The 23,855-nt window shown below is 43.6% G+C and overlaps 2 protein-coding genes and 1 pseudogene across 2 annotated transcripts; all 3 read right to left on the bottom strand.

The window, feature by feature from the left end:
- Positions 1–1,651: 1,651 nt before the first annotated feature.
- Positions 1,652–2,590, bottom strand: LOC132584410 (olfactory receptor 11G2-like). Its single transcript, XM_060256282.1, has one exon. It carries the CDS (start codon positions 2,588–2,590, stop codon positions 1,652–1,654), a length of 939 nt encoding a protein of 312 aa, XP_060112265.1.
- Positions 2,591–10,167: 7,577 nt separating this feature from the next.
- On the bottom strand, positions 10,168–11,141 carry LOC132583275 (olfactory receptor 11H6-like; annotated as a pseudogene).
- Positions 11,142–18,167: 7,026 nt separating this feature from the next.
- LOC132583274 (olfactory receptor 11G2-like) lies at positions 18,168–19,115 on the bottom strand. Its single transcript, XM_060254940.1, has one exon. The coding sequence runs from the start codon at positions 19,113–19,115 to the stop codon at positions 18,168–18,170; it is 948 nt and encodes a 315-aa protein (XP_060110923.1).
- Between the last annotated feature and the right edge of the window lie 4,740 nt (positions 19,116–23,855).

Raw genomic sequence — 23,855 nt, 5'->3', positions numbered from 1 at the left:
GTGATCAGCATCCTGGGTGTGTAAGAGCCACAAGAATTAAGCACTGATGCCACGCTTCCTGCCTTCCCTTTCATGATCAGTCTAAGTTCCACAGAATCCTCATTGCTGTCAGATGGCCATCTAGCCTCTGTTGGAAAACCTCCAAAGAAGGAGAGCCCACCACCTTCTGAGGAAGCCTGTTCCACTGAGGAACTGCTCTTAACTCTCAATAAGTTCTTCCTAACGTTTAGCTGAAAACTTTCTGGGGCAACAGAAAAGAACTCAGCACCTTCCTCTATATGACAGCCCTTCAAGTACTTGAAGATGGTGATCATATCCCCTTTCAGTCGTCTTCTCTCCAGGCTAAACATACCCAGCTCCTTCAAGCTTTCCTCATAGGATGGTCTCCTGACCCCTCACCATCTATCTCCATCGCCCTCCTCTGGACACATTCCAGCTTGTTCTGCATCCTTCTTAAATTGTGGTGCCTAAAACTGAACACAATACTCTAGGTGAGGACTGACCTGAGGGGAGTAAAGCAATACCATCACTTCAGGCAGTGTTCCCTCTAAGCTGAGTTAGCATGAGCTAGCTCACAGATTTTTAGCTTCCAGCTCACACATTTTTGTCTTAGCTCAGGAAGGATGTCCCCAGAGCATACTAATTTATGCAGCAGCTCATAACTAGAATGTCAGTAGCTCACAGCTTTAATGTTAGTAGCTCATAAAGTAGAATTTTTGCTCACAAGACTCTGTAGCTGTGAGGGAACATTGACTTCGAATAATCTGGACACTACTGTCAATACAGTCCAAAATCACATTTGCCTTTTTAGCCGCCATGTCACGTTGCTGACTCATGTTCAGGGTTTCGCACATTCTACTGCCAAGACAAGTCTCCCCCATCCTATAATGATGGATTTGATTTTTCCTATCTAAATGCAGAGCTTTACATTTAAAATTCATTTTATTTGTTTTAACCCTGTTTCCCAGCTATTGGATTTATGGCAACCCTGTGAATTAATGTCCTCTAAAACGTTCTAACATAACAGCCTCGCTTCGGTCTTGCAGTTGTGGGTTGTGACTTCCTTTACTGAGTCAATCCATCTCATGTTGGGTCCATTTCATAGAACACATACACACACGCACAAATAAACACACAGAGTATAACAGCATCCATTTTATTGTACCATTGCTTAATATTAAGTTTCAGGGTACTTGCCTAGCTAATTTTTCACATTATTTATATTTTCATGACTTGTCTTTTGTTTCTCAGTATAAGTGGGAAAATGTCTCGTTTTGGTATATTGTTGCCGAGAAACCAACAAGCTGTTCCCTGACTTAGTTCCAAACCTTGATTTGGGGCATCTAGTCCAGGTCACGGATAGCCACTAGCTCCTGGAAGCTAAGGAGGATCAGTACTTGGATGGGAGACTACCAAGGAAGGGTGGGCAGAGAAGGCCAATAGCAAGCCACATCTGCTTAATTATTTGGTTTCAAATCCACTTGTTGGTGTTGCCGTAAGTCGGTTGCGACTTGGTGGCACATACATATATCGTACAGGTTGTAAAAACCCATGAGGAAACAACTCCCCCCCACCACACACAATTGCCCTAATTTTCCAGAAGGTTCTCCCCACCCCCCCTTTCTTTCATTTTCCTGTCCTTCCCCTTTATTTACATCATTGTCTTTCTCTTCAGAAGCCTAACCAGTGCTTCTTTCACCTGATCGTTCCTCAGGCAGTAAATCATAGGGTTAAGAAAAGGTGTCACCGCAGTGTAGAAAAGTGTTACAGCCTTAGTTATTGCTGATTGGTTTTCTCCACCTGGGATCAAGTACATCCCTGCCACCGAGCCATAGAAAAGCGTCACCACCAACAAGTGAAACGATATGGTAGAGAAGGCCTTCATCCGACCGCCTTGGCTAGAGGTCTTCATTAGAGTGTTAACCACGGTGCTGTAGGACAGCACGACAAAGAACATATTGCCAATGATGAGAGCGTTCAGGCAAAACTGGCTGATGATGGGGGCAATTCCTAGCGGAGGGCAGGCCAGGGACAGAATGGGCCCAGCGTCACACAAAAAGTGGTCGATGACGTTGGAGCTGCAGAAGGACAACCTGGAGATCAAAACAGCTGGGATGAGATACCACAGGAAGCCAATGATCCAACAAGAACCCACCAGACCATAGCAGGAGTTTGGGGACATGATTTGCGGGTAGCGCAGTGGGTGGCAGATGGCCAAGTACCGGTCTAGGGCCATGGCTGAAAGGTAGAAGCACTCAGTGCTGCCAAGAGCAAAGAAGACGTAGAACTGGATGAAGCAGTTGCGGAAGGAGATGATCCCTCGAGGCGACGTGAGGTCAAAGAGCATCCGGGGGACCGTCGCACTCACATAACACATCTCTATCCAAGAGAAGTTGCTCAGCAGGATGTACATGGGAAGGCGGGCCAGGTGGGTGTCGAGAAGCACCAGGGTGATGATGGTGATGTTCTCAGCCAGAGTGAGCCCATAGAGGATGGTGAAAAAGACCAGAAGCAGGAACCGTTTCTGCTGCCCAACCTCAAATCCCAGCAAAATGAATTGCTCCACTCCAGTCCCGTTGGCTGGATCCATCTGGAATTAGAGAGCAGAATTATTGTTTAGACGCCACCATGTGGCTGAAACCACCAAAACCATGAGAAATCTGTCTCTGTCTCTCTCATCATCTATCATCTATCTACTGTTCGTCTCTCTCTCTCATCTATCTATCGTCTTTCTACCATTTACCTACCTGTCTCTCTATCTGTCTGTCTATCTGGAGTCTAATTTTATCTATGTGGTGCTGGAGAAGAATCTTGAGAGTCCCTTGGACTGCAAGAAGATCAAATCAGTCAGTCCCAAGGGAAATCAACCCAGACAGTTCCCTGGAAGGTCAGATGCTGAAGCTGAAGCTCAAATGAGAAGGGAGCACTCACTGGAGACGAAAGACCCTGATGCTGGGAAAGACAGAAGGCAAAAGAAGAAGGGGATGGCAAAAGATGAGATGGCTGGACAGAGTTACTGATGTAACAAACACGAATTTGAGCAGACTTCAGAGGATGGTGGAAGACAGGAGGGCCTTGCGTGACTTTGTCCATGGGGCCACAAAGAGTCGGACTTGACTGTGAAACTGAACAACAACAACTCTATCATCTATCTACCATTTACCTATCTGTCTCTCTATCTAGAGATGGATAGATAGATGGATGGATAGATAGATGATAGATAGATGATAGATGGGGAGAGAGAGAGAGAGAGAGAGAGAGAGAGAGGAACAACCATTAGTTGTCTAAGATGGTTCTGTCTCTTTCTTTTCATTTCCTGCTTTAATACATTTGAAAATGCATACAGTGTTTTCACTCAGGTATTTAAAGGACTTCATGTAATATCCCAGACTCCTTCAAAAGGACCACATAAAGTACATTGATATTATGAACCCCCATAAAACTGGTGATATTCCAATTAAATGAAGACTGGCATCTTGCCTACATTCCCCTCATGAGCTGAGCTTGGATTTGAACCAGAGACTTCCACAAGATGAAAAATAAGGAGGCTGCTGACATTGAAAGGGGCCTTAACTTGGCATTTAAGCACTGGTTTGCATGCAGAAGGTCTAAGCTTCAGTCCCTGACATCTCCAGTTAAGCAAAAAGATCAGGTAGGAAGACTTGAAGAAGACTTCCTTGGCACCAGAAAGTCCCATTTACATTCAGTGTTCTCAAGGGGAGGGGGGCAGTGTTTGATGAGACTGAGAAACCATTTTAATTCAACTCAGGCCTGGGTTTGGGACTGAACCTGCCAGATGCTCTACAGCAAGACAAGGAGCTAGTCCATGTTGATTCTCCTGTCCTTCTGGCTTTCAGCACCACTGAGCATGGTATCCTGCTGGAATGGTGTTTGAGTGTAGGTCAAGACACCACATTCCAATGTTTTAATTCCTGGCTAGCTCAGAAGAGGGTGTGGAGAAACTCCTGTTCAAGTAGACAACAGTCAGAGTAGACAACAATGACCTTGATAGACCTGTGGACTGATTTAGTAGATGGAAGCTTCGTGTGTTTATTGTCCAACTATCAAAAGGAGCCTCCCTTGGCTAACTATTACTGCAGGATGTATTAGAAGTATGGAAAAGGTGTAGGCTGCTTGCCTGAAGTGATCTTATGTTCTTATACATCTGGAGCAGAGGTCCATCAGTGGCTATTAGTCACAGGGTATTGATGGAACTCTCTGTCTGGGGCAGTGATGCTCTGTATTCTTGGTGCTTGGGAGGGGCAACAGTGGGAGGGCTTCTAGTGTCCTAGTCTCACTGGTGGACCTCCTGATGGCACCTGGATTTTTTGGCCACTGTGTGACACAGAGTGTTGGACTGGATGGGCCACTGGCCTGATCCAACATGGCTTCTCTGGTGTTCTTATGATTCAGTAACCTGTTTATTTAAAACTTTTCTATTTCACCTTATCTCTTCAGACCTTATGTGTCCTACAGTAACTATGGTGATAGTTCTCAACATTGCTAAATGATACAAGAAACTTCTTTGACGTTCTTGACATAGCTGGATATACATAATTTATTCTACAGTTATTGACCAAATGCACAAAAGAAGAGTTAAAGATCCCATATCAGCCAGCACATCATCAAAATTCATACAGAACTGGACATTTTTAGATAAAACTGCGAGGGCTTTAGATAAGGTCTCGTATTCTGGGACAGCAGGGAACATGCGTTTTGCCTTCCTCTGTGAGGCAGCCCTTGAGGTATCTGGGGGATGCCTTGCTTTCCCCTTCACCCGAAACATACCCAGTTCCTTCAGCATTTCCTCACAGGTCTGATCTGCATGATCATCTTCACTGCCCTCTTCTGCTACTGTTCCAGTGTGCTGAATTATTCTCAAATTGCTGAGCTCAGAAGTGAACATGTTGCATCAAAGTAAGTCGATCCTTCTTCTACTTTTCATTTATTACATGCATCCTCCACACCCCTTGGAAGCTTACTGTTGCTTACATGGCCCGCCCCCCCCCCCCCCGGCACTGTCCCAGGTAGGGGACACCTGCTTAGCTTATTTCATTCAGAACGTTCTCTGGCGTCATTGCTGTGCATTTTGGCATAGTACTTAGATTTTGACAGACTATTATTGTTTTTCCAAATGCCACCAGATTTGCACTTTGCCACATTGATGCCCTCTCAGCAGTGTGCTGAATTATATAAAATAGCTCCCTATTTCCTCTTTTTAACTGATCCTCACCAAAGAAGAGCACTCATGCTGGCTAGATTCAATGCATCACCATCGGCCATCCTTTTTGGAAGATACCACAGAATCCCCCACAATCTTAGACGATGCCCTTGCAGCCAAGGAGTCATCGAAACGGTCCCTCATGTCCTTCTGGACTGCTCTTTCTATAGCAGCCCATGAGCAAGATACCTAGATGCACTGCTCTCCGACCATCAAGGCCTTTCTGACAATGCCAAGGTCCGCTTTTTACTCCACGGGAAACACAACTTTGTCACTACTCATGTTGCTTGCTTTTTACAGGTTGCGATCCAAATCAGAGAGGCTTTTACTCATGCATAGCCCACAGCTAGTTTATGTCATTTAACTTTTGCTGGTTTTTAAGGTTTTATTATATTCTATAGTGTTACTGTTGGTTTCAAACTATACTGTATTCTTACATTAATGCCAATAAAGGTCATCTCTCTCTCTATATATAAAAAGGCAACAAAATGGGTTGTCCTCGACTTCATTTTTACTTATTTATGTGTCATCAAGTCTGCACCGAATTATGGCAACCCCAGCAAGGCAAGAAAGAATCAGAGGGGGTTTGCCATTGCCTTCCTCTGCAGAGCCTTCCTTGGTGGTCTGCTTTCCATGTACCAACTGTGCTTAGCTTCCACGATCTGACTGTACCTGGGGTGGCCAAATGGTGGCTTGCAAGCCACATGGGGCTCTTTTACACATATTGTGTGGCTCTTGAAGCCCCCACTGCCCTGTCAGCCAGATTGGAGAAGGCATTTGTCTCTTTAAATCACTTCTCCAAGTCAAGCCAACGGGTGGCTTGGAGAATGCATTTAAAGCTGAAGTTGCATTCTTTCCACCTCTCCCTCCTCCCATCTATTTTCCTTCCTTCCTTCCTTCCTTCCTTCCTTCCTTCCTTCCTTCCTTCCTTCCTTCCTTCCTTCCTTCCTTCCTACCTACCTACCTACCTACCTACCTACATCTGACATTCATGTCTTGTGGCTCTCAAACTTCTGATGGTTATACTATGTGGCTTTCACGTTGAGCAAGTTTGGCCACCCCTGGGTTATACCATGCTGCCTTCCCTCCTGCCTTTATTATTAACTGTTAAAATCTAGGATGCCAACAAGAATCACAGGTATGTCATAAGCCCTCCCTTCCACTCTTTCAACAGCCTTACCTTTGTAATGCTGTGTTGTAGTTTCTCTGATGATGCTCACATCTGTTTATTGAACGTGACACCCATTCAAATCCATCCTTCTAGGGTTCCATCCTGCTTTCTGCAACCTTTCCCCCATTTCTGTACCTTAGTAGTGTCTAAAATGCTGCTCCATCCTGTAAAAGCTTCATCATAAATTTGGGATCAAATCTTGTGAGGAGATATGTTGTTTTTCCTTTTGTTGGATGATGATGACCAATTGTAACATTAGGTGATCATGTGGTCAAAGAGAGGGAAGATAGAGAGGCTATGTGGGAAGAACAAAGTGGAATGCTACTGATAAATATCTGGTGACCCTTGAGAAAGCCTCCCTGTTGAGCAGCATCAACAGAAGGAGGCAGGTTAGCTCCTCCTGGTATAGTAAAGCAGGCAGTTTCCATCGGAAACCCTCTACCCCTGGAATTCTATAATTTAAAACAATTTTATTGGTAACATATGGTAATAAATCTATATCTTACATCTTTAAAAACTTCTTTTATCTACCCCATATCTTACTTTCTACCCACCCCTCCCCCCGTTACTTGACCCCCGCCAGTGTTATTTACTTAAAAAGCAAATATTTAAAGGTACCCTTAACTATTAAAACAAAAATTTATATTCTTCTTTGTAAAACTTAATCATCATCAAAAATTGTCCAATGTCCTTTTATTTTCCACTCTTTTTCTACATATCTTCTAAACTTTTTCCACTCCGTCTTAAAAACTTCCAAATCATAGTCTCTTAATATTCTTGTTAATTTGACCATTTCACTCCATGTCATAACTTTTATAATCCAATCCCATTTCTCTGGTATTTTTTCTTGCTTCCACAACTGCACATACAATGTCCTAGCAGCTGAGAGCAAGTACCAGATTAAAGTTCTATCTTCTTTTGGAAATTTTTTCCATTTGTAATCCCAACAAAAATGTCTCTGCAGCTTTATTAAACTCATATCCGAAGATCTTAGAAATCTCTTGCTGAATCATCTGCCAAAACATTTTAGCTCTTTCACAAGTCCACCACATATGGTAGAAAGAACCTTCATGTTTTTTACATTTCCAACGTCTGGCATCTTGTTATTCATCTTTGCCAATTTTTTGCCCTGTAAGTGATGTCAGTCCTCTCTAGGAATCAGCAAAAATGTTATGAGGCCAACAGCGACCCCCCCCCCCCCCCATATTCCTGCCACTGTATCTAGGATAAGGCTAGAATGAGGAAACAACATGAGGACAAAACTCCCATAGAGTGTCTGATACAAAGGCTTGTGTTCTTCCCCAACAAACATGAGCATTTTGTAATGTGTAGATGGAGCCTTATATGGCATGGGCTTTGAACTCAACAAAGGAGTCATGTTCTCATTTTTGAAAAGAGTGCAGTTTGCAAATCTGGAATTGTATCGATCCATTTGCTTATTCAAATTAAGAATGTGTCTGGGAATGCCTAGAAAAGTGTCCCTGCTTTGAGAAAAATAATTTATACCGGAGGAAGTGAGTATGTCCAGGCCTCAGATTCAGCAGGAGCTCACAGGAGCACAGTTCCTGAACCTTTCTGAGGGTCCCCCCTCCTCCTCCCCACCTTGTCCTTTGAATAGTAGGTGCAGCTGCATAACAATCCCTGGGTGAGCTCCACCACCTATTTTTCTACAAAGGACCCCTGAGTATGTCCTTTCAGCTATCTGTGTTTCCATGGCCAAGGTTATTACACAATTGCTATATGGCTCCCAGTTATGTATACCTGCCAGCTGTTTTTTGCCATCAAGTTGCAGCTGATTTATGGGGTTCTGCTACTGCCTGCCTTTGCGTAGCAGCCCTGGATTTCCTTGATTTCTCTCCTCCAAATACTAACCTTGGCTGACCCTGCTTAGCTGCCAAGATCTGATGAAACTGGGCTAGCCTAAGCTATCCACATCATGGACAGCTTTAGACCCTTTGAAACCATTCAGACCAAATTCCTGAGAGCCATACTTACAGTCCCCCTGCTGTGTCCCTGGTACAGTGTTGCATGTAGAAGTGGGTTTAATTTCTCTGGAAGCTTGTGCATGGATACTCAGGACTAATTCCTGGCTGAAGCTTGGGTTTCCCCCCTCCTGTTGTTGCTATTATTATTTGTTTATTTATATTCCACCCATTCCCCCGTAGGGGCTCAGGGCAGAGCACAACATAAATAACAAAATCACAATAAAATCACAGCAGCATAACAATAAAAAAAGCCAATTACAATATTTGATTCATATATTCTTGCACCTTTAACACTTAACAGACACATTTCAGTCAAAATGGAAAAGGTCCCTTGGATCTATTGGAGACTCTACTAGTAACTTAATAGCCTTAGGTTATTCCAAACTAAATCTGAAATCAAGTAAAGGGTTTGGGACATCAACTTTCAACACCATTTAGGTTCTCCTGCACAATTCCATTACTTCCAGGAACAAGAAACTGGTGTTGTCAAATTATTTAGTGAATTGGTTGATTCCTAAACACATGGCAGCTTCCACCGCGACTTGGCTCAATATTCTCCCATCTGCTTTATTAGAAGGGAGATACTGTGGTGTGCCGCTCAAGGAGCATCTATGTCCTTGCTACTGAGGAAATTGAATCAGTAGGTCATTCATGTGTTGCTGCACTTCCTCCTATATTGATCTTAGGTACATATGTATTACACGTATCCTTCAAAATTCCTGGGAAGATTTGAGATATGATTTGCTTCTTTTCTTCTGGTAGACCTTGAACAAGAAACCTGAGATAGAGTTGATTTGGATAACATTGGGGCCGCAGAAGGACATATCAGAGATCAAAATTACTGGGATGACATACACTAGGCATCCAAGGAACCAACAAACAGTTATCAGAACATAACAATATTGATCCAAACAGACCTATTTCCTACAAGAGAATTAGAGGGAAAAACAAATAAAACTTGCTTTCTGCACACAGTTCTTCTGAATATATTTGATGGAATACCTAAAAACTATACAGCTGAGGCTGCTGTATAAGAATAGATCATGCCTCTCGTTTTAAGTATTACAGAAGACTTGCACAACAGAGAGCTCTTGGTAATATTGGATTTCAAATGTTTGCAAATTTGGGTTCTGGTTCACAAAGCGATCAGAGAAATTTCTTGAGGGGGAGCTCTGAATTTCCAAGAAAGCAACAAACTAGGCTCTTCCTCCAGCTTAACTGGAAGGCTTTTTGACTGGCAATCCAAGAAATACTGGTCAGAGAAATAGAACATTTGAGTCTAGTGGAACTTTTAAGATCAACAAGTTTGTGTGCAAGCACACTTCTTCAGATACAGTGTGTGTGTGCACGCGGAAGCTTATATCCAGAATTAAACTTATTGGTCTTCAAAGTTTGGACTCAAACTTCGTTCCATTGCTTCAGACCAACATGGCTGCCCACCTGAATTTATGAGCAGCGAAAGGTACTCTTTTTTAAAAAAAAACAAATTTTATTTCATGCTTACAATTACAACCACGACATGTCCGTACAGTTCACATAGATAAGATCAATCTAATGTTGAAAACAAAGTACAAAGTCTAAAAGTCAGTTGTGCAGAATAGACAAAATAACTCCAAATCAAAAATAAATCAGTTTTCCGTAAAATGAATTCTGAGATACAATATCATGTTCCATTAAATATGATCTTAAAGGAAACCAAACAGAAACAACACAACAACTCTTCTTGTCCAATGATGAGTACATTAATGTTGGTAAGCTGAGTGTTCCTTCCTTATCTTCTTCTCTCCTCTCTACACTGTCACTCTGCTCTCCAGTAATATTGTCTTTCTCTGCCACAGCCTTCCCAGTGCCTCCTTCACCTGATCGTTCCTCAGACAATAGATCATGGGGTTGATAAATGGTGTCACAGCAGTGTAGAAGAGGGTTATCACCTTAATGACCTTCATCTCACTTTCTCCAACCGGGACGACATAAGACCCTGCCACGGGGCCATAGAAAAGTGCCACCACCAGTAAGTGGAAAGATATGGTGGAGAAAGACTTCATTCGGTTACTTTGGCAAGAGGTTTTCATCAGGGTGAGAATCACAGCCCCGTAGGAGAGCACAACAAAGAACATATTGCCTAGGCAAACAACAACATTCATGGCAGTCTGAAGGACAATGGGAGCATTCGCTAATGGAGGACAAGCCAGGGACAGAATTGGTCCAGGATCACACAAAAAATGGTCAATAACATTGGGGCCACAGAAGGACATATTGGAGATCAAAATGACTGGGATGACGTATACTAGGAATCCAAGGAGCCAGCAAGCAGTTACCAAAACATAACAAGAATCTGGGGACATCATTTGGGGATAGCGCAAGGGGTGACAAATGGCCAAGTACCGGTCCAAGGCCATGGCGGAGAGGAAGAAGCATTCTGTTGTGCCCAGTGAGAAGAAGATGTAGAACTGGAGGAAGCAAGCAGGGAAGGAGATGATGCCACGAAGGGAAGCCAGGTCGAAGAGCATGCGGGGGACAGTGGTGCTCACGTAACAGATCTCCAGCCAGGAGAAGTTGCTCAGCAGGATGTACATAGGAAACCGGGACAAGTGGGTGTCCACAACCACCAGTGTGATGATGGTGAAGTTCTCAGCCAACACATAGAGAATGTCAACACATAGAGAATGCTGAAGAAGACGAGAAGGAGGAAACGCTTCTGCTGCCCAAGCTCAAATCCCAGCAAAATGAATTCCTGAACTCTCGTCCCATTGACTAGCTCCATCTATAAATAGATAAGCAAACTAGCATTACATATGACACACTTTTATTGCCTGTTATTTGTATCCCTAGAAAAAGAAATACTAAAGAGACATGCCATTCGGTTAGGGAAGGAGAACAGTCCTCCTGTGTTTTCAGATCTCATAAGAACTTAAGAACATAAAAGAAGCCATGTTGGATCAGGCCAGTGGTCCCTCCAGTCCAACACTCTGAGTCACATAAGAACATAAGAGAAGCCATGTTGGATCAGGCCAATGGCCCATCCAGTCCAACACTCTGAGTCACATAAGAACATAAGAGAAGCCATGTTGGATCAGGCCAATGGTCCCTCCAGTCCAACACTCTGTGTCACACAGTGGCCAATATATGTGTGTGTGTGTGTATATATACACACACACACATATACATACATACATATATACACACACACATATATATACTGTGGCTAATAGCGTGAATTTTCTACAGAAACAACTGCTCCACTGAGTAGCGATGCACTGTGAAGCCTGAAGAGTAACTTGAGGTCACATCGTCTTGCATATTATGTTTTTGAACCTGGCTGGGAACCATTCCCTTCCTATATTGCATATGTTAATTTTTTTCATGTCTTGGCTGACTGAAGGCCAAAATAATGCCAGTGAGGCTAAGCTGGAATATACAACTTCCACAACATAGGTGAGTTTTATTACATAAAATTACATTTTTTTTGGTGGTGGTGGTGGGAGGGAACCCCTCATGTAACAAAACTCACCTATGTTGTGATAAAACCAAAGTCCCAATTAAATCATATGAAATGCTTTTTCCAGTGCTTCTTTTGTAGAAAAAGCCCAGCAGGAATAATTTGCATATTCGGCCACACCCTCTGATGTCACCAGCGTTCTGCACAGGGATTTTTGTAGAAAAAGCTCAGCAGGAACTTATTTGCATATTAGGCCATGCCCCCTGACACCAAACCAGCCGGAACTGCGTTCCTGTGAGTTCCTGCTTAAAAATGTTTTAGGAGCCATACAGATTACTCTGAATACAGATTTAAAAAAAAAAAATCATTGCCTGCCTTTGCATAGAGTTTATCGTCTCCCATCCAAGTTCTAACCAGGGCCGATCCTGATTCAGGCTAGCTTGGACCATCTAAGTCAGGGCAAGCCAGCATGATGAACCCCATAAGATAGATCTGACCGGAAGAAAACAGTCAGTTTAGTTAAACTGGTTAACAAGGTTTAATTTAGTTAAAATCAATAAAACATTAATCATGGTTTAATTTAGTTAAAGTCAATTAAACCAGCGAAGAATCACAGATGCAAAACATGAACTCTTCCTTCTAGTCTCTCTTCAGACAGTTGGCAGGGGAATTAACACAGCAATGGGTGCACAACCAGATTAAAGTGTAGATAAAGGTTTATGTAGGAATTAACATATTTCACAAGAAAGAAGAGAGATAAAGATAGGTTCCTGTTCCCTCTAAGGCTGAGTGAATGTGAGCTAGCTCACAGTTTTTTAGCCTCCGGCTCACACATTTTTGTCTTAACTCAGGAAAAATGGCTCCAGAGCAAAGTAATTTGTGCAGTAGCTTACAACTTTAATGCCAGTGGCTCACAAAGCAGAAGTTTTGCTCACAAGACTCCACAGTGTAGAGGGAGCATTAGTTCCTAACTATATCTCTAGCTGAGAATAATTAATAAGTGTCATATGGCAGCGTGGGTAGTATAGCCAGGAGATCCTAAGGCTGTCTGGTAGCCACAAATTCTAGCTCTTTTGGAGGTGGTGAGCTAGACTTTTGTTTTTTTTTTAAGGCAAGAGATGTTTCAGAGGTGGTTTGCGTCATGACCCTGGTAATCCAAATATTAGCCCAGGTTGACCCTGCTTACCTTCTGAGATCTGATGATAGCCTGGGCTATCAAAGTCAGGTCTAACTGAGCATCAAACTTGTCCTAAAAGTAGCAATCTGGAGACAGAGAAAGAATAACACTTAAAAGAAGAGATGATGCTGACCTCATTATCCTATCTAATTGTCTTCTTGCTGCCCTCTGCAGGGCCTTCTCTTCTTTGTACATCAGACACCCTTTTCCAATACAGACATACTTTTATAATAGTCCACCATAATTTCTCGATGAAGCCCACATCTACTGAATTCAGGCAATGTTCTCTTGAATCCACCCCTTCATGGCTCCATCCTGATGTTTGTTATCTTCTTAAGATCCCTATTTATGTTCCTCAGCAGTGTTCAAAATGCTTCTTTGCCCAGCAAAAACTTCATCAGAAGCGGTAGACCAAATTTTGGGAAAATGGATGTTGGTCTGACAGTGATGTTTACTTATAGCTTTGGTCATGGGGCTGGCTGGGTGGGAAGTGAGAGAACAAACTGAAACATTACTGATACATTATCGGTGTCCTGTGGGAAATGGTCCCTTGGCATTAGAGGCCTATACTCTGAAGACAGCTTAGCTTCCTTTTATTAAGATATGCAGACAATTGCCATGAGTAATCTGTTTTTCCTTCCAGAAAGTTGTGTTTGGTAAACATGGAGTGTCTCCTGTTGATAGGTCTGTCGAGGAAAGACCTACCTCCACAGAATCAAAACAGCAACAAGAATACTTTCTAGTACATAGAAAATGGGGATATTAGGGAGCTATCTGGGCTAGATGCTTAGCTGGTCTCTAAAGGACCGAGGCTGAAAAGGGACGGAGGTCATTCTGTTTATGAGGATGGCTCTCGGCTACAGATGGACACTGAGATTTAGATCCATGCAGCTTTTCTGTGGTTGAAACAGGAAGGACAGATACCTTTAACCATCAAGAAAAGGCTATGCTGGGGATCATAGGACTAATATGAATGTAAGTCTTGTGGCATAGGGACTGTGGAAAGGAGGGGACTTGAGTGAGACAGAGTGAGAAACCTGTCTGGATCCAACTGTTCTCTGGTACAAATGGAAATAAACTTATGTAAGTGAATTTTCCTGCCCTCCTCTTGCTGCAGCCCCAGTGGTCTTGGAACCCCTTTGGACAGTTGAGGGGAGAAGAGGGGTCTGTAGTAGGAAGGAGAAGTGGAGAAAATTGCCTTCTCATGGTGAGGCTCTAAGTCCAAATCTTTCCTCTTTCTTTTATCTCCAAATATGGCTAACAGTCCATACTCATAAAGCGTTTCTGTATTCCAAACACCCTAGAGTAACCCTAGGGTTGATGATGATGATAGTGGATTTATATCCTGCCCTATACTCTGAATCTCAGAGCGGTCGCAATCTCCTCTACCTTCCCCCCCCCCACAACAACCACCCTGTGAGGTAGGTGGGGCTGAGAAGGCTCTCATAGCAGCTGCCCTTTCAAGGACAACCTCTGCGAGAGCTATGGCTGACCCAAGGCCATTCCAGCAGCTGCAAGTGGAGGAGTGGGAAATCAAACCCGGTTCTCCCAGAGTCCCAGATAAGAGTCTGGGCACTTAACCACTACACCAAACTGGCTCTCCGTTTGCCAGCTCTGAGTTGGGAAAATCCTGGAGTATTGGGGAATGGAGACCGGGGATAGTTGGGAGGAGCCTCAGAGAGTTATAAAACCAGTCTACTCTCTGAAGCTGCCATTTTGTCTCAGATGAACTGATCTTTGTGGTCTGGAGATCAGTTGTAGCTCTGGGAGATCTCTGGGCCCCACTAGGATGCTGGCAACCCTATTTACATAGGACTCGAGTGCAGGGCATGGCCTTCTCCTCCTCCCAGTGGGAATAATGCATCCCTGATGTTTAAGGTTGTGATGCAACAGGAGCATAATGGTCAAATGAATGTGTGAGGAGGAGAAGTGTTGGATTTGAACTTCATTAGTGATGGGCACGAACTGAACCACAAACCTCTCCCTGCAGGATCGGCTGCTTTGCAAGCTCTGCTGGGCTGCCCGGTTTCAACTGGGCACCCCAGCAGAGCCCGAGTTGGGAAGAGGTCTCCTCGATCTTTATTCACTTCCACAGCCAGCCTGCCAAGAAAGATTGGGGAGAGATCTCTCCATCATATCCTATGGGCCCATAGGATACAGTGGAGAGCTCTTGACCTGCAGAAGGGAGCCATAACGAACCACAAATCCCCCAAACATGAATTCTTCAGGGATTTGTGGGGTTTTTGTTGGTTCGTTTTCATTTGGTTAGTGACATCAACGAACCGCAAAATGAAATTAACCAGCCTTTCCCCCGGTTCATGTCCATCCCTAAACTCTACCCTTTACTTGAAGCCTCAGAGCAGCTTACAATCTCCTTTCCCTTCCCTTTCCCACAACAGACACCCTGAGAGGTAGGCGGGGCTGAGAGAGCTCTTTGAGAACTGCTCTTGAGAGAGCTGTGACCGACTCAAGGTCACCTAGCTGGCTACATGTGGAGCAGCAGTGGGGAATCAAATCCAGTTCTCCCAGATTAGAGTCCGTTACTCTCAGCCACTGCACCAGGCTGGCTCTACACCAAAGTAGGAGGGTAGGAGAAAGAGTTGCTACCAGGTGGACAGCTTTGCAAAGGGGATGTTAATTCTTTTAAGAACATATAGAGCAGAGGTGGTCAAACTGTGGCTCAGAAGCCGCACGTGGCTCTTTCAAACATATTGTGCAGCTCTGGAAGCCCCCACTGCCTATCAGCCAACTTGGAGAAGGCATTTAAAGTTAAAGTTCCTTCCTCCCTCCCTCCCTCCCTCCCCCCCTCCCTCCCTTCTTCTGACATTTATTCTATGTGGCTCTTAGGTTAAGCAAGTTTGGCCACCCCTGAAATAGAGGAAGCACACATTTTACTCTTGAAGGAAGAAAATCAAATTAAAAAATTAAAAATAGAGTGGAGGGAAGGCAGTTGCTGTAAAGGTGGGGGTAGCCTGGTACTAATCTTTTAAAACACTTTAATATATATATTTTTTTAAGTAACCAAGCACAACCGCTAAGATATAATGTAAAATATCACAAGCAACAATATCCAGTCACATGAGTGAGAGGTAGGAGATTGTCCATGGTCGTTTTCGCACTCACCTCCAGCCGACGCGACCCCCCTCTTCACCGCGCAGGATCTGCGCGGATTTCGCACTGAATGCCGTGGAGCAGCCTTTTGCGCCGGAAACTCCCGGCGCAAAAGCCGCTCAAACGTAAATTGCCAAAAAGCAGTTTGGTGTTTGCGCGGGTTTTGCGACGGGAGTTTCCGGCGCAAAAGGCTGCTCCGTGGCATTTAGTGCGAAATCCGCGCAGATCCTGCGCGGTGAAGAGGGGGGTCGCGCCGGCTGGAGGTGAGTGCGAAAACGACCCATGAGAAAAAAAGGTCAAAGGATTTGGGTTTTTTCAATTTTGGCAGCTGAGAGGTCACCACATGCACAGTGTGCATGCACACAAAAGCTTATATCCAGAATTAAACTTTGTTGGTCTTACTGGACTCCAAGTTTGTAGCATCCTTAGAGACATCTATTATGGATGGAATCAAAAGGTTCTGCTCTGCTTATGATGGACTCTGTGGAGCAAGGAACATGGCTTGAGTGGAAGAAAATCATCCTGCGGTGGGAAAATCATCCTGCGGTGGGAGGGTCCTCCTTACATTGGACAAAGGGTCTGCTGATAGTGGAACAGAACTTTCAGACCCCCACCCTATGACTGCATTAATGGCTATAATTAAGACTGGCACATGTCAAAGAGAAACAATGACTTCATCTGTAGAGCATTGTAGAAAATGTTTACTCTATTGGAATAGAAATAATTACAGGGTGATCCCTGGGCCTAAAGAGGTCAGGACTTTTACAGTCCTGCTGTCAACCTGGAGGAACGCTCTCCTGGAAGACACCTGGGCCCTGCAGGATCTTTTATGGTTGCACAGGGTCTATAAAGCAGAGTTGTTCCACCAGGCTTTTGCTTGAGGACAGCAACGGTTGTCCCCCCCCCCCCGAGGGGGGTCCCCAGCCCTGATACAGAACCTAGAAGGCCCTGATACAGAATCTAGAAAGATTGGTAGCAAGTTATAACGTATGTAATTGGGTTGAAATTTGTTTTTAAGTTAACTGATTTTATTGATGATTACTTGTATTTTACTATTGTACCTTGCCTAAAGCCCGGCTTTGGCCAGTATAAGGCAATTCAACCACCACCACCACAACAACAGGCTCAATGGCCTCTTTTCGTTCATAAGTGCATTAGAAGAGTCTTGGTAGGTTGGACCAAATGTACACCTGGCAAAAACCTTCTAGTTTAGAATCCTCTAGCCTTGTTATCTTTTTGCTAAAATTGACTCCCCTGTCTTAATTCATTTTATAGTCAGTGTCAGTATCTAGGAGCTCAGGTTTTGTTTAATTAATTTTAATTTCCAAATCACACCTGGCAATCACGTGGCATTATCTTGACTGCACTTCATGGAGCACATGAAAACCATCCAATTGTGACTGTCATAAGAAGGAACAGATTATTCATTTCACTTTGTGTATTACATAATGTGTCCTACAAGGGGATCTACATAACATTGCATTTGAAATGTTGTGGCCTTGGGTTCTGTTGCACAAAGAGAACATCTTTGATGCAGCCTCTACCAGGGAAATGACAAAGCTTATTTGGGGGCTGCTTACCTGAGCAATCCAAGAAACACTGAACAGGGAAAGGTTCTCTTCTTGTATGGGTTAATACAGTAGACATACCTTTGATGGAAATGTCAGGTGTTTTGTTTTATATTTCTTCTAGCTTTCTTCTTTTTTACACTTTAGTAGCACTTTAAAGACCAAAAAGGTGTCCAAGCTATGAGTTGGAAAGCAGGCCTTTTTTTGTAGCAGGAACTCCTTTGCATATTAGGCCACGCCCCCCAATGTAGCCAATCCTCCTAGAGCTTACAGTAGGCCCTGTACTAAGAGCCCTGTACGCTCTTGGAGGATTGGCTACATCAGGGGTGTGTGGCCTAATATGCAAAGGAGTGCTTGCTACAAAAAAAAACCCTGCTGGAAAGTACTCTAGAAATCTTGTTGGTCCTTAAGGTGCTACTGGACTCAATTTTTTGTCTTCTATTGCAGACAAATATGGCCGCCTACCTAAAACCACTGTTTTTACACTGTCACTTTTTAATGCAAAAATACGATGTTTCTTCTCCACAGCCTGCATAGTGCTTCCTTTACCTGATCATTCCTCAGGCAGTAAATCATGGGGTTAAGGACGGGTGTTATGGCAGTATAGAATACTGTCACTATCTTAATGACATTTGAATCAATTTCTCCACTTGGCATGACATATAACCCAGCCACTGGGCCATAGAAAAGAGTCACCACCGTTAAGTGAAAGGATATGGTGGAGAAGGATTTTAACCGATTACCTTTGCTAGAGTTTTTCATCAAGGTGACAATCACAGAGCCATAGGACAGCACAACAAACACAATATTACCCAGGATCACCAAAACATCCATGAAAATCTGACTAATGAGAGGAGCAGTTGCTAGAGGAGGGCAAGCCAAAGCCAGAATGGGCCCAGGATCACACACAAAATGGTCAATCAGGTTAGGACCACAGAAGGACATCTTGGAGATCAGTGTCACTGGGACAATGTACGTCACGAAGCCAAGGACCCAACAAACAGTTATCAGGGCATAGCAAAAATTTGGGGACATGATTTGTGGATAGCGCAGTGGATGGCAGATGGCCAAGTACCGATCCAAGGCCATGGCTGACAGAAAGAAACATTCAGTGCTGCCGAGAGAGAAGAAGACGTAGAACTGGACGAAGCAGGAACTGAAGGAGATGATCTTGTGGGATGATGCCAGGTCGAAGAGCATGCGGGGCACAGTGGTGCTCACATAGCAGATCTCCAGCCAGGAGAAGTTGCTCAGCAGGATGTACATGGGAAACCGGGACAAGTGGGTGTCAAGATGCACCAGCGTGATGATGGTGATGTTCTCAGCCACGGCGAGCAGGTAAAGGAGAGTGAAAAAGCTGAGGAGCAGGAGTCGTTGCAGCCGCCCAGTTTCAAAGCCCACCAAAATGAATTCCTGAACTGCAGTCCTGTTGGTGAACTCCATCTGGAATTAGAGAACAGAATTATCCTTCCATTCAATATGCTGTTGTCATCTGGCTATCTGTCTCCATAGAAAGATGAACGCTCAAGTGATGTGCTATTTAGTTAGAGAAAGAGGGTACGTCACCTGCCCCAAGCCATGTACTACCCAAGTTCTGTAGGGTTAAGGTTTGAATATGCTGGTAGAAAAAGAAGATATTGGATTTAAATCCCACCCTTCACTCTGAATCTCAGAGTGGCTCACAATCTCCTTTATCTCCCTCCCCCACAACACCCTGTGAGGTGGGTGGGGCTGAGAGAGCTCTCCCAGAAGATGCCCTTTCAAGGACAACTCTGGAAGAGCTATGGCTGACCCAAGGCCATTCCATCAGCTGCAAGTGGAGGAGTTGGGAATCAAACCCAGTTCTTCCAGATAAGAGTCTGCACATTTAACCACTACACCGAATGTAGCGATATTCAGTAGAAAGCAATCAGAAGAAAATAACTGTGTTGTATTCATCATGCTGTATCTGGCTGGTTTAAGGGATTCAAGGTGACATGGTACAGCTAGGCAAGGCTGGTACCTAGATTGGAGATCACCATGAAAGACTCTGCAGAGGAAGGCAGTGGCAAACACTTCTCAGTTGCCCTACTGAGGTAGCCGTGAGTCCCTTGCAATATGAAGGCACTTTGATATGTACATAGCTGGCTGGTTTAATGCAACTTGATATCTGAGTGCAAGAATCCACGGATTGGGTAAAGGAGTTACCCAATAGAAAAAAAAGAAAACGAGGCCAAGGGCTATCACGGTGGTGAAAAGTGTCATGAGGTCACAGCCGATTTATGGTGACCCCGTTGGGTTTTCGTGGCAAGAGACATTCAGAAGTGTCTTTCTATTGCCTGCCTCCGTATTACGATGCTGGTATTCCTTGGTGGTCTCCCATCCAAGCATTGACTAGAGCTGGCCCTGCTTAGATTCTGAGATCTGATGAGACTGGGCTAGTCTGGGCTCTCCAGGACACACAGCTAAGTTTATGTATCACGACGTGGGAGAAAATAGAGCAATGCGTCTCTTTCCTATGAAAACCTGTATATGACTCTCGCGTTCAAACTGCAGCTTATACCTGGTTCACCGGAACCATCTAATGTAATATTAAGAAGACTGCAGATTTATACCCCGCCCTTCTCTCTGAATCAGAGTGTCAGAGCGGCTTACAATCTCCCATATCTTCCTCCCCCACAACAGACACTCTGTGAGGTGGATGGGGCTGAGAGAGCTCTTCCAGCAGCTGCCCTTTCAGGGACAACTCCTACGAGAGCTATGGCTGACCCAAGGTCATTAAAGAGTGAGGGTCAGGGCTTTTTTTTTTTGAGCAGGAATGCAGTTCTGGCTGGCTTGGCATAGAGAAGTGTGGCCTAATATGCAAACGAATCCCTGCAGAGCTTTTTCCTACAAAAAAAAAAAAGCCCTGTGCGAAACAATGGTGATGTCAGGGGGTGTGGTCTAATATGCAAATGAGCTCCTGCTGGGATTTTGCTACAAACAAACACCATTTCTTTAGGATGGGAATATGGAAACTGTTGCAGTGAAACACGGTCATCCGGTGCAATGGAAAACTGCACTTAAATCCCACTGGCCCCTGGCAAATGTAGCATCGATTGATGGACTCAGAGAGAAGGGCAGGGTATAAACCTGCAGTCTTCTTCTTAATAGCAATAACATAATTACATGCAAAGAAAACCATCACATTAGCAATATGTATCGAAAGGAGATACAGTACATCTATAGATTCCACACACTTCACAGGCTAATTTCATGGGTGGGGAGGAATCTATTAAAGATGAACCCAGAAAGCCTGGATTTGGCTAGGCCCACCACAGGCAAACATGTTTCCGTGAGAGTGCAACATGACAGCTATCTGATATTGATGAAGAGGAAAGAGTAGGTGAGGGGATTTCAGAGAGGTGGTAGTTTGATGATATGTTAGTGTGATAGCTTCAAATGGACATGAGATTCAACTGTGTTGAGAATATGGTACTATAGCTTACATGAAGCTGCCTTATACCGGTCCATCAAAGTCAGTGTTGTTTACTCAGACTGCCAGCAGCTCTCCAGGATCTCAGACAGGTCTTTCATGTTACTTTCTACCTGGTTCTCTTAGCTGGAGATGCTGGGGATTGAACCTGGAACCTTCTGCACACCAAGCAGATGCTCTACTACTGAGCCACGGCAGAAAGGGGAAAGTAATAAATGGTATACATTTGAAATACAATTCTAGGTTTCTTAGCCGATGCTAGTTACTCTTGTGAGATCTGGGGGTAGAACAACTAAGGGTATAAATGGAAAAAATATTTTAATTTGAATTAAGGATGCCAACACATAGTTTGGGATGCTCTTAAACTGTTATTGCAGGGAAAATATAATAGTTTGACTTCCTTTTACAGGATAGGAAAGGAAAGGAAAGGAAAGGAAGACAGAACTTCTAACTTATTGTCCAAAATACCTGAATTGGAATTTAGGTACAAATAAATAAACAATTTGATACACATTGTGTTTAAATGAAAAAGATGAGCTCTTCATAACATTTATGACAGATCTATTTATGCAAGAAGGAGTAATACCCAGTATCTGGAACAGTAACTGTGATTCCTACATTGGGCAGAATATTTGTTCTACCAAACTCATAGAAAAGAATCTCAAGATCTACTAGAAGCTGTTCATTATTTTTTTAAAAATAACATGCATATATAGTACATGCATCATGTTGATTTCTTTAATTTTCCTAATCTTGTGAATGATCAGGAAGTGTTTTGAAAGGGAAGGGTCTGGATTTTCTCTTATGAAACCCAGAGAGGCTGAGAAAGAGCTCTCCAACATTCTGATAAAAGATTCGGGGATGGCAGGGGTCTCCGTACATTTTGAAGAAAGACTCAGTTTCCCAGTAGTAATAATTATGTGACACCACGATTGCTTTTGGGCAAGATGTCTTTGGACAAATCTGGAATTTTTAGGGTCTCACTAAAGAAAAGCACTTTGACAACAATTTAGTAAAAATTATCGATGCAGCTAACAATCGAAAAATAATGATTTCCACAGTCATGGCAGCAAGAATTCCTCTTTCTGGTCCTCATTTTATTAAACATCCTTGTAATTTCTAATAAGAAGCCTAATCCACCCCTTCAGGTTCCCATATCTCCATTGCTATTGTAATTGTTCCCATTACTGTACCTCAATAGTTTGAAAGGGCCACTCCATCTATTGCAGCTTCCTGAGGCCATCCGTGGTGATCTGTGTGAAAGGCTTTCTGTGCAGAACAAGTGGGTCATGAGTGAGCACTGAAGTTAGAAAGCTTCTGATAAATCTTTGATGGCCCTTGAGATTGTATCCCTCAAGAACAGTGTCTGTATGCGTCATCACTTTAGAAACAGGTTGCCTTCCTCTGCCATGGTGAAAGATGTACTTTTAAACCTTTATTTATGTAAACAGACATAAGGGGAGGGACAGTGGCTCAGTGGTAGAGCATCTGCTTGGTAAGCAGAAGGTCCCAGGTTCAGTCCCTGGAATCCCAAACAAAAAAGGGTCCAGGCAAGTAGGCATGCAAAACCTCAGCTGTGGAGACCTTGGAGAGCCACTGCGAGTCTGAGTAGACAATATTGACTTTGATGAACCGAGGGTCTGATTCAGTAGAAGGCAGCTTAATATTTTCATATATGTTCATTTGTCTTTATTTTGGGATTAGGCACTGATATGCAGAACAACAGGATTCCACTTTTAAAAACCCTGTGAACAATCTATCCTGCAGATGTTTTCCCCAAAGGAACACCTTCATGATGTTCCTTTGGGAGAAACATCTGGATCCATACACAAGGTCCATACAAAAGACTGTCCCCACATACAGAAAGCTGGTATGTCAAGATGAAATGTGGACTAGGTTTCAACCACTGGACACCAACATTTTCTCCCATGGGGCCCAGTTGCCCTAATCTCTAGGATGGTGCTAGGTCCCATCTCACAAAAAGAACATGATTTAGGATCCAATGTGTGTATCTGGATGGGAGGCTGGATGAATTCTAGCCATGATGTGGACCCCTAACAGTTCAGGAGAGTACCAAATCCTTCTTAAAAGACAGCAGAAGTCAAGTGATTTACTTGCAGACATGGCTGGAAGGTGGTGCACCAGATGTTGTGTTGTATTTATTTATATTTATTTTATTTATTGCACTTATGTCCTGCACTATCCCATGGTAGGTTCAGGGTGGCTCAAAACATTTGAAAAAAACCACCATAAGCATGTAATTAGAAACCAGTAGAAGAAAGCAAATTTTAAAAAAAGATGGCAGCAAAAAACATGCATTGTTCCAGAGTAGTCCCATATACCTTCTGTTAGATGTTAGCAGGAATAGTAAGAATCTGTAGGCCTACTATGGCTAGGGGAGATGGAGATGGTGACCAATGTTCCCTCTAAGCTGCAGAGTCTTGTGAGCAAAAATTCTACTTTGTGAGCTACTGACATTAAAGTTTCTGAGCTGCTGCATAAATTATTGTGCTCTAGGATCATGCTTCCTGAGCTAAGACAAAAATCTGTGAACTGGAGGCTAAAAATCTGTGAGCTAGCTCACGTAAACTCAGCTTAGAGGGAACACTGGTGGTGACATCCACCACCTCAAGCAAAGGTCTGGTGAAACAGCTCCATTTAGCAGGCCCTGCAGAACTGTAACCGGTGGCTCAAAAACAATGATAAAAAATCGTGACACGTAGCTCCTC

Source organism: Heteronotia binoei, chromosome 15, assembly GCF_032191835.1.
Source record: "Heteronotia binoei isolate CCM8104 ecotype False Entrance Well chromosome 15, APGP_CSIRO_Hbin_v1, whole genome shotgun sequence".
NCBI lineage: Eukaryota > Metazoa > Chordata > Lepidosauria > Squamata > Gekkonidae > Heteronotia > Heteronotia binoei.
This window is presented reverse-complemented; position numbering and strand designations above follow the sequence as displayed.

Coding starts and splice junctions, on each gene's coding strand:
- LOC132583274 (XM_060254940.1), bottom strand. CDS start 19,115: ATGGAGTTCACCAACAGGACTGCAGTTCAGGAATTCATTTTGGTGGGC.
- LOC132584410 (XM_060256282.1), bottom strand. CDS start 2,590: ATGGATCCAGCCAACGGGACTGGAGTGGAGCAATTCATTTTGCTGGGA.